We start from the raw sequence: 10,177 nt of genomic DNA on the forward strand, positions 1-10,177 counted from the left end.
CAGGGATGGGGCATCCACAGCCTCCTTGGGCAACCTGTTCCAGTGCGTCACCACCCTCTGTGTGAAAAACTAGGTGGAAAGCTTGTTGAAGTAAATGGTATAAACTAAGTGTTAGAAGCCATTTTGGAGTAGTCCTTTATAGGGACCTGCTCCTTTCTCCTCCTTTGTTGCTAAATTTAAGCTAAGCAGCAGACTGGAAAGGTGGAAAGTGAAGTGAGTCTGTCTGACCTGCTAATCTGTATTACTCAGGCACAAACCTCTACCACAGGTTAGGGAGGTTGGGCAGGGAAAGCCAGCTCCTGAACTACAATGCTTTGTCTGTTGGAGCTTGCTCTTGTAACCTATAGAAATAGCTTGTATGTGTAGTTAGAGATAAGGTGACTAGCAAGGAAAGCCCTGCCCAGAAGGCAGACAGCGTGGTCTGTCTGCTCAAGGTCCTCGGCCACACAGGCTTTTTTGGGAAAAGGGTTCACCCAGGTTATGTCATTTCCCTTAGGAAACTGTAGAGAGAGTAGAGGAAGCGTTTCAACTCTGAGTATTCTGTGCCTTGCAGACTACAGGACTCGCATTAAAAAGCGGTACAATGTATTCCTGGAGAAGATATCTTTGCCTTCATTGAAACACAGGCAAAATCCATTGGCTCAGTCGCCTAGAAATTTGTCAAACATCCTTAGAGATTTTAGTAATTAACTTCATGTTTTCTTATGTAAGAAAAATGTAATAAAGTCAAATTTGCAGTCCCTTTGTTCCATGTCTACAGTGAACGTATCAGCCACTGAACTATGGAGTGAGCTTTATAAGTATTTTTAAACATTCAGTTGTTCAAAGCATAAGTGATGTCATTAAGATTTTTTCCTCTCTGAATCCTGCTAGTAAGAACTTCAGCTACGTGCTGTCTGCACTGCACTGTCAGTAATTATTATGTTCTGTCTGGTTTTTGTTTTCTTTCCTTAAGATCTGGAAGACAGACTGCCCTCCTAATTGGTGAATGCGTGTAACCATAAAGCGTGCATTATGGCAGACAAATTGACAAGAATTGCTATTGTCAACCATGACAAGTGTAAGCCAAAGAAATGCCGTCAGGAATGCAAAAAGAGTTGTCCTGTGGTTCGAATGGGTAAGAGATGTATCTTAACAAAGTATTTAAGCACTCTGAGAAGTCTGAAGTAACATTCTGAGAGAATGAGCTGGGGTGTTGGGCTTTTTGTTCTTACTTTGTTTTATAAAGACCGTAAAAGTTGAACATTCATCATTGAAAGTGTGAGCAATTCATGCAGATTTTGAGGCTTTCAGATGATTTAAAGCTGCTGTGGCTCTTGGTAGGATCATGTCACTGAGTAGCTTGGGTTGGTAGGGATCTTAGAGATCACAGAATCACACAGAATCACAGAATGACCCGGGTTGGAAGGGACCTCAAGGATCATGTAGTTCCAACCCCCTTGCTTGGCGGGGCCCCAAACATACACATTTACTAGATCAGGTTGCCCAGGGCCCCGTCCAACCTGGTCTTGAACACCTCCAAGGACGGGGCATCCACAACCTCCCTGGGCAAGATCGTTCACTTCCAACCCTTGCCATGAGCAGGGACACCTCCTGCTAGACTAGGTTACCCAGGGCCCCTTCCAGCCTGGCTTTGAGCACTGCCAGAGACGGGCCATCCACAGCTTCTCATCCAGTGCCTCACCATCCTCATCATGAACAATTTCTTCCTAATATTTGACTATAGGTTCTTCCTAATATTTGACTATTGGTTCTTTTTTGGAATTTAGTAGTACAAGCAAGAAATAGGATACGTCACAAACTTTCTTGAATGAATGTTATTCTTTATCACCAGGAAAACTTTGCATAGAAGTCACATCACAGAGCAAAATAGCGTGGATCTCTGAAACACTTTGTATTGGTTGTGGGATTTGCATCAAGGTAAAAGTTTATCTGCTTTATATGAGGTGATGATATTATTATGCTAATGTTACACTGTATTACTATGCAGGCCGTAACTTCACAAAGTAATTTTGGTTCCCTGAATTATTTAAATGTAAATGGTTTGGTGTATTTTACTAATAAGCAAAACAATCTTTAACTGGTGCAGTATAGCCATTCTTCTTGTTCTGAAAGTTCTTTTTTGAAGAAAAATATTGAAACATGCAGTTAGCTCTGCAGTACCAAAAATAAGAGTTCTGTCAATAAAGCGTTGGTGTGCACAAATAATATAATACAGAAATATGTTTGCATCGCAGAAATGTCCTTTTGGAGCCTTGTCAATTGTGAACCTACCGAGCAACCTGGAGAAAGAAACAACACACAGATACTGTGCCAATGCCTTCAAACTTCACAGGTATTTTATTTTCCAGATCAATGGAGAGGACAAAACTTTTCCAGATGTAGTTAGTCTAAACTAGGAGTTCATGTCCAGCTGTTCACGGTTATTGGCTCAGTAGCTTCGTTTTTGAGTGCTAATGACTTTTTTGCTTATTTAAAAATACTGTAATGAAATTTGACATAAGTGCTTACTTTACAGAACAAATCTTGCCAATTAGCAACCAGACTGTTCTTAATTTTTGCTGCATCGTGTATTGTCAGATTAACAGCGTAGATTTAAATAATCAGTAGGTCTAAAAACAAGTTTGTAGTGTTTATTTCGCTTCTAAATCTCAGCATTAAATCAATGTAACCAAAAGTTATTGATGTCGCATGCAGGTTGCCTATCCCTCGTCCAGGTGAAGTCCTGGGTTTGGTTGGAACCAATGGTATTGGAAAATCAACTGCCTTGAAAATTCTAGCAGGAAAGCAGAAGCCAAATCTTGGAAAATATGATGTAAGTATCAGCAATAACATAGAGCTGGTATTATAGATAGCTGCGGTTATACAGTTTCAGCAAATGTTCCTCAATAGGGATGTGGTAGAATTTGGAAGGATGGTGGTGCTTTACCTCCTTACAGCCAAAGGCTCCAACTCTGCCCAGAAACAAGAGTAGTTAACAAGATGTTATCAGTCCAGCCCCTTTCCTTTGGGTTAGCAGCATCAGATGGCTAGTACATTCATTTAATCGTAAAATAACCTAAAATACCCCATCAGAAATGTTTTAAGTAAACATGGCCTTTAATTCTGTCACAGGATCCACCTGACTGGCAAGAAATTTTGACTTATTTCCGAGGTTCTGAATTACAAAATTATTTCACCAAGATCCTGGAAGATGACCTAAAGGCCATCATTAAGCCTCAGTATGTGGACCAGATCCCTAAAGCTGCAAAGGTAAGAATTGTATTAGTTAATGGAAAATTAGGAGCCTCTCCTGATATACTTCTTTTTGTTTAAAGATCTTTGTTAAGGTGAAAAACCCACTGCTGTCTGAAGTAATTAATCTTGGTGTAGCATTGTTGGGTTATCTGTACTGCTTATCTTTTAGGGAACGGTGGGATCAATTCTGGATAGAAAGGATGAAACTAAGACACAAACTGTTGTATGTCAGCAGCTTGGTAAGTAATTTTGCAAAATCGGTGTTTACTGGAGAAAAAAAGTAATGATTTAAATTCTGTCATCTTTTTAAAAACAAATATCTAAAATGTAAAGGTACTTTGGTAGAAAGCTTATGTCTCGCTGTAAGTACTACCTGAACCAGTGCCAGTAATACTTGCTGGTGTCAAAGGGAAACTAATGGATACATTCTAATTAACAGAATCACATGCAGTTTCTCTTTCATGGCAGAACATGTTTATTTTAAAACTGGAAAAATTCCAGTTACCATCTGCTGTTCTTGCTTACTTAGAACTCAATCAAAATCTTAGCATCTCCTATGGTGAGAAGTATCGCATGTGAAAAATACTATGCAAGCATGTAAAAATTCTCGTGGAGAAAGCTGTGAGTAATTCCATTGGGAGTAATATACTGATTTCTTATTGATGACATTATTCTCAGAACATCCGCATAGTCCAGCCTCAGGAATTTTTGTACTTGTTTTAAATTCCATTGCCAACTAAACTGAGGTGCTAATTTAGGCGCTGCAAAACTAAGATCAAGATTCTTCTTGGTAGACCTGGGTAGTGAAGGTGGGCAAGTTGTACCACCAGAAGTGTGGTCTGTGGCAAGAAAACAACTGGCTTTACCCATTCGCTGTAATGTTTGGAGGACTGGACTGTCCTGCAGAGAAGAACTTTTCCATAAAGTCTCGCAAGAAAGGATTTTAAAAATGCTGTACTTTCTTCATAGAGCCAGACATCTTCAGTAAATAGATGGTGGAAAAGCAAACAGGAAGATGATCTTTGTGCCTATTGGGAAGCAGCCATACAAATTAATCGGTTAATGTTGCAGGGAAGTTGTAACTTGCTGTGACTCCTCTGAATAGCATTATGATGATTCTGTATAAACTTACTTTGCTTCTCTCTGTTTTTTTCCTCTGTGTAGGATGTCCGCTGTGATTGTACATGTTTACATAGGTAATAAGCGTATGAACTGTTTGGTGTAACATATCTAAAATTAGACTCTTATTTGCAGACTTAACCCATCTGAAAGAAAGAAATGTTGAGGACCTTTCAGGAGGAGAGCTTCAGAGATTTGCTTGTGCAGTTGTTTGCATTCAGAAGGCTGATATGTATGTTTAATTTACTTCTGTTACACATTGCTTCTACTAACCTGTCTCACGAGTGTGGTCCTTTAATTTATATGTACTGCAAGAAATATTTGAACAAAAGATTGATTTACACTTGGGCCAATCTGGCAGCTTGGATCTATTTTTCTTTCAAGTATAGTGTGTTTTTTGTTTTGTTTTTGGACAGAAACATCTAGTTCTGGAGAGGCAGCTGTTTGTCGGTGTACCTCACTTCATCATCTTTGGGTTACAAGTGGACAGAAATGAGATTCTTCCCCACTTTTGGGAACTTGTTTCTCTCTTGCTCTGTATTGCAACCAGGAAATTTAGGCTGTCTCTAGACTGTGCTTTTACTTGACTCCTTGGATCAAGAAAGCAAGATTATAAGACTGCATTTTATTTTGGCTTTTATTTTGTTGTTATTTTGATTTGTCCTGTGGAGAGACGACGTCTTTCTTTCAGTCTCCTACAGTTGGTGGATTTTAAATTAAAGGTGACTCAAAACTGAGTGCATGGGGTTCCTAACTCATGGGTGACTTCTTGGGACATAAAGTTTTGAGAGCTTTAACAGTTTCATGTTGTACTAACCAAAGATTTAAGGCAAGTGTCGGTAAATAATTTTCATGTTTACTCTCCCTCAGTACAAGTAATGGTAGATTTTTATTTCTGTGTGTTTAGTGGTTGAAATGCCAGTTTTAGATTTGAATATCTCAAAAGCTTTACCTTCTCTAAGATGTTATTCTTTCTTTTGGGGTTAGCTTCATGTTTGATGAACCTTCGAGCTACCTAGATGTGAAGCAGCGCTTGAAAGCTGCCATTACAATTCGATCCCTAATAAACCCTGACAGGTAAGTAACTTTGAAATGTTGTTCTTGTCCGTAATAGTCAACTGTACAGAGGTTTAAAAGAAAGAAGTCAGTCCATCTCCCTCTAAGTGCAGACTTCTCAGTGTGGGTCATTAATGGATGTTTAAAATACTCCAAGCCAGTAATATCGTATTCTTTCACATGCTGGAAACATCCTGTAGTTTCTGTAGTTAATATTTCAGTGTTGGGGAACATTTTGTAACTCAGTACATGAAAATATTGATAGCTTGTGTGTATGCAAGACCACGTAAGCGTGTATAGGGTTGAAGTATAAAACTTTCTCTGTCTGTATTTTTCAGGTACATTATTGTTGTAGAGCATGATCTGAGCGTGTTAGATTATCTCTCTGACTTTATCTGCTGCCTGTATGGTGTGCCAAGCGCTTACGGTGTTGTCACTATGCCATTCAGCGTAAGAGAAGGTAATTCTTGCCATTTCTTACTTTTTAAACCTACAAAAAATTCTGTGGAAGAAAAAATATCTAAGAAAATGCTGGGAGTTCGTAATGCGAATGTTTATTCTTGCTGTTATGTAACATTTTGGCAACTAAAAAAAATACTGTTCTATACAGAAGTTCACTTTACTTGTTTGTTTGTTAGGCATTTTTAATTCCTTTTCTCTCTTTTTAGGCATAAACATCTTTTTAGATGGATATGTTCCTACTGAAAACCTGAGGTTTCGAGATGCATCTCTGGTGTTTAAAGTGGCTGAAACAGCTAATGAAGAAGAGGTTAAAAAGATGTGTATGTACAAATATCCAGGAATGAAAAAAAAGATGGGAGAATTTGAGCTATCCATCGTAGCTGGAGAGTTTACGGATTCTGAAATCATGGTGATGTTAGGGGAAAACGGTAAGTGGATTCTTGTTAGAAATGATTCCAACAACCCTTTGTCCCTTAAGCCTTTCTGGAATCAGCGGGCCAGGCTGCTAAATGAATGTTCTTAGGTCAAGTTGAACACTCATTTCCTACTGAAGGTGTTGCACCATGAGCTTGCTGTATAAATAAATAGTGGGAGCTTGAAGTTACTGAATGTGAAGAGTACCATTATTTTATTTGTTATCCCATTTTAAGGACTCAAATAGGCAGGCTGGTTATTGAGCTGGCAAGTTTAGCCATACATCTAGACCGCAGTAGCCTTAAATGTCTTTTTGATTTGAAATCCAATAGCAGGTACCACTTGCTTAAAGTAAATATAGGAATACTCAGAGCAGTTTCATTTTAAAATGTGTTCTTTACCCAGTCTTTACTTTGTTGTACCACTGACTTTACTAGAAGTCCAACTTATGTATACTTGAGACTTTTTTGGTAACTCGTATCTTGTTTTAGGAACTGGCAAAACTACATTTATCCGAATGCTTGCGGGAAGACTTACACCTGATGAAGGAGGTATGACTGAGTACATCAGTTCAAACTGTGTTGAAGATATGGGGAAAGCTCTTGTTTTCATGATCAACTTTATCTTTTTGTAGGTGAGGTCCCAATTCTAAATGTCAGCTACAAGCCACAGAAGATCAGTCCTAAATCCACGGTATGTTTAACTCTTATTTATTAAGTATAGTGCTTGCTGCAAAAAGCGTGTTCTTAGTATACAGGTAGAATTTGTCGATGCCTAGAATAGAATTAAAAGAGCATTTTGTTTTTAGTTATTTTTTTGTGGAAGGAGACATAAAACTGAGTGGCAGAATTTTTCTTTTGATAGGGAAGTGTTCGTCAGCTACTGCACGAGAAGATAAGAGATGCCTATACCCATCCCCAGTTTGTAACTGACGTAATGAAACCTCTTCAAATAGAAAACATCATTGACCAAGAGGTACTAATGACCTGAGAGAATACTGTAATTTTTAAGCATTATAGAGGAAGTGTGGCTCACTTTTCTCTCCTTCCCTTACCAGGTTCAGACGTTGTCTGGTGGTGAGTTGCAGCGCGTTGCGTTAGCTCTTTGTCTTGGTAAACCTGCAGATGTCTACCTAATTGATGAACCTTCGGCATATTTGGACTCCGAACAACGTCTAATGGCTGCTAGAGTCATGAAACGGTAAAGTGAAGGCAGTGGGGAAAATGCTCAACGTTCTCAGTAGTTCTACAGTAAATTTCATTTCAGATCTCTCTCAATTTTATTCCAGTTTCATTCTCCATGCTAAAAAAACAGCTTTTGTGGTAGAACATGACTTTATCATGGCTACGTATCTTGCTGATCGGGTGATTGTTTTTGATGGTGTTCCTTCTAAGAACACGGTTGCAAACAGGTAAGAGGCTCGTTTGGTACACAAGATACAAGATGACAAAATGAAAATGCATTGTTAAAATATAATAATAAAAACAAAGGGGTGAAGTATTCTTGGCTGTGGAAATTTGAAGTAAATTAAGAAGAAAAGTCAGGAGGTGCTCTGGCTTTTTTTATTCTAGCCTTAATCTACTGCACGGGAGTTGAACTGTAGTCACAGGAGGATGAGTAGGTGGCTTCAATGGGGAACGATGAAGAAAGGGCTACTAGCAGAGTATGCTTATCGAAAATAACCTCCAGGTGCATTAAAAGAAAGCTGTGAACTAGGGCTGGGTTTGGCATCTATGTAAATACTGGGCGAAGTGCAAGTCTTGACAACAACATAGCATCTGTGGTTTTCACATGATAAAGTATAAAGCTGTCCTTTCTGGATTTCTTTTACTTTTGTTCCAATAAATAATTTCATAAAAAGTATGGAAACTTTGAACAACAACCATATTGGAAATGACACTTGTAGAGCACTGTAATTAGGAAGTAGTTAACAGGAGCTAGCTGCAGTAAGCACATCTGTCTGTGTGTGTGCTAGTTAGCTTTTGATGACCACGTTTGGCTGAATAAAGAAAAAAACCCACCTAATTGCATGTCTACTTCTCAGTGTTACATGATGCTTTTTTGATGTGCCAACTCACACAGAGGTATATTTATAAAGTAAGGAGAATGCAAAGGTAGCAAGTTGGAGGCTTCTAGTGACATGCTGAGATACTGCTGAAATATGTGAAAGTTATAACTTCTTTAGACATCACTTAACTGATAATATTGCACATCCTGCTATGTCCAGTACCTACTCCCAGCTGTGTTACACCTTGAATGAGCTCAGGCTGGAAATCAAAGTTCTCTGTCATCTGGCATAGCTGTCAGTACAGGTGTGGAACATCTGATAACTTAGCTGGAAAGAATGCACCATCTCTAACGTTCACCTCTCTTAACACAGTCCTCAGACTCTCTTGGCTGGAATGAATAAGTTTTTATCTCAACTTGAAATCACCTTCAGACGGGATCCTAACAACTACAGACCAAGAATAAACAAACTCAATTCAATCAAGGTAAGAGGCACCTTTACAGTGATGAAGCCATGTCTGTTAATGTAAAGCTGGGATTTAAAATAAGGAACAGGATGAAGGCTGGTGTGCAAATCTTGCTGTGCTGAAAAACGAAGGAATTGAGCTGTTTTTAATTTCAGCTGTGTTCAAGTCTGCAAAAGTCTCCTTTTAGTAACACTGACCTTTTTTCTTTTCCCAAGGATGTGGAACAAAAGAAGAGTGGAAACTACTTTTTCTTGGATGACTAAATATTGAATCTGAGCATCTTTTGTAACTGGCCCATAGAAATGCATATTCAAATCAAATACCGATGGATAAGAAGGCTCAAGTTTTAGAACACTTCATTTTTTGGAGCTTAAACCTGTGCTGCGTGTAACATCTGAGACCAATAGCAGTGTAAAATTTAGTCTGAGTAAAACTGCCACTTTCTATACTTTGGTGACACAGCCCAATTTGCAGCGTTATAATGATTCCAAACAGATCATCTTGAAATTGTGCAGAGGATTCTCCAGCTTTTTCCAGATTTCCAGGAGGTTTTCAATTCCATTTATTCTACTGACACAGCAGGTGCTTACTGGACTTCTGAATTTTTTAAAATCATTGAAGCTTTTCTGTACCAGATGGAGACTTACCGAGAATGTCAAGATACAGAAGATCCTCTTGTTTTAAAAAGGCTGAATCTCTCTGTATGAGGGTTTCATAAATAAATATCCTCCAAATTTGCAGTTCTTCTGTGATACAGTGCAAAAATCCTCATGGAGCAATGTCTGTTTGGTTATAGGATGTTACTCACACCCTTACCACATTACTAAAAGAAAGAAACAAAAGAAGGAGTACCAACTACCTTTAACAGTATAGAGGAGGACATTACATCTTTAAGAAGTCCTCAGTCCTTATGCATCTTCTCAGACCCAGGTACAAGAGAATAATCAAATAAAGTCTCAAGGAAAACACTAAAATCCTGTCAAGCTTCTGTAACTTAAACTTGCTAAGTGAAGACATATTCCTGGCTGGCTTTATTTTCCAGCTGCTTTGCTTTATACACACTGCAGTAGAGGAAGAAGTAGGTTTTCTGAGTAATAAAATGTTTCAAAGTACTGATGCCAGCAGAACCTTCCTTGACTGTGCTGCAGTACAGTTATGTGGAGCTGAAGAGAATATGTGTGTAGAAGCTTGTGACTAAATAGTCATTCTATGTAAGAGGGTAGGGCAGCTCATACACTGGCACAGTGTACCTCAGATTGACCAGGTTTAATAAGCTGAACAAAGTATGGGTTCAGCTTTATACACAACGGAGCATATGTCGTTCAGAGTTTGAACAGCACTATAATGAACTCAGTGGTTACATCCCCCCATACTCGCTTTGTTCTCAACTTGAAGTCCTGACTGGATTACAAAAC

General features: G+C 38.7%; 1 protein-coding gene across 1 annotated transcript in view; it reads left to right on the top strand.

Moving 5' to 3' along the window:
• ABCE1 (ATP binding cassette subfamily E member 1) overlaps positions 1 to 9,736 on the top strand; it is a 12,458-nt gene extending 2,722 nt beyond the window's left edge. The window contains exons 2-18 of the mRNA XM_015861103.2: positions 956 to 1,117; positions 1,835 to 1,920; positions 2,238 to 2,335; positions 2,698 to 2,815; positions 3,115 to 3,252; positions 3,407 to 3,476; positions 4,492 to 4,588; positions 5,344 to 5,433; positions 5,751 to 5,872; positions 6,081 to 6,302; positions 6,780 to 6,839; positions 6,923 to 6,981; positions 7,153 to 7,263; positions 7,346 to 7,488; positions 7,577 to 7,699; positions 8,669 to 8,780; positions 8,978 to 9,736. Coding sequence (XP_015716589.1) covers positions 1,015 to 1,117; positions 1,835 to 1,920; positions 2,238 to 2,335; positions 2,698 to 2,815; positions 3,115 to 3,252; positions 3,407 to 3,476; positions 4,492 to 4,588; positions 5,344 to 5,433; positions 5,751 to 5,872; positions 6,081 to 6,302; positions 6,780 to 6,839; positions 6,923 to 6,981; positions 7,153 to 7,263; positions 7,346 to 7,488; positions 7,577 to 7,699; positions 8,669 to 8,780; positions 8,978 to 9,025 — 1,800 coding nt within the window. The 5' untranslated portion in view covers positions 956 to 1,014 and the 3' untranslated portion in view covers positions 9,026 to 9,736. The remainder of the gene's footprint in view (positions 1 to 955; positions 1,118 to 1,834; positions 1,921 to 2,237; positions 2,336 to 2,697; positions 2,816 to 3,114; positions 3,253 to 3,406; positions 3,477 to 4,491; positions 4,589 to 5,343; positions 5,434 to 5,750; positions 5,873 to 6,080; positions 6,303 to 6,779; positions 6,840 to 6,922; positions 6,982 to 7,152; positions 7,264 to 7,345; positions 7,489 to 7,576; positions 7,700 to 8,668; positions 8,781 to 8,977) is intronic.
• Positions 9,737 to 10,177: the final 441 nt, after the last annotated feature.

Source organism: Coturnix japonica, chromosome 4 (assembly GCF_001577835.2).
Source record: "Coturnix japonica isolate 7356 chromosome 4, Coturnix japonica 2.1, whole genome shotgun sequence".
NCBI classification, from domain to species: Eukaryota; Metazoa; Chordata; class Aves; order Galliformes; family Phasianidae; genus Coturnix; species Coturnix japonica.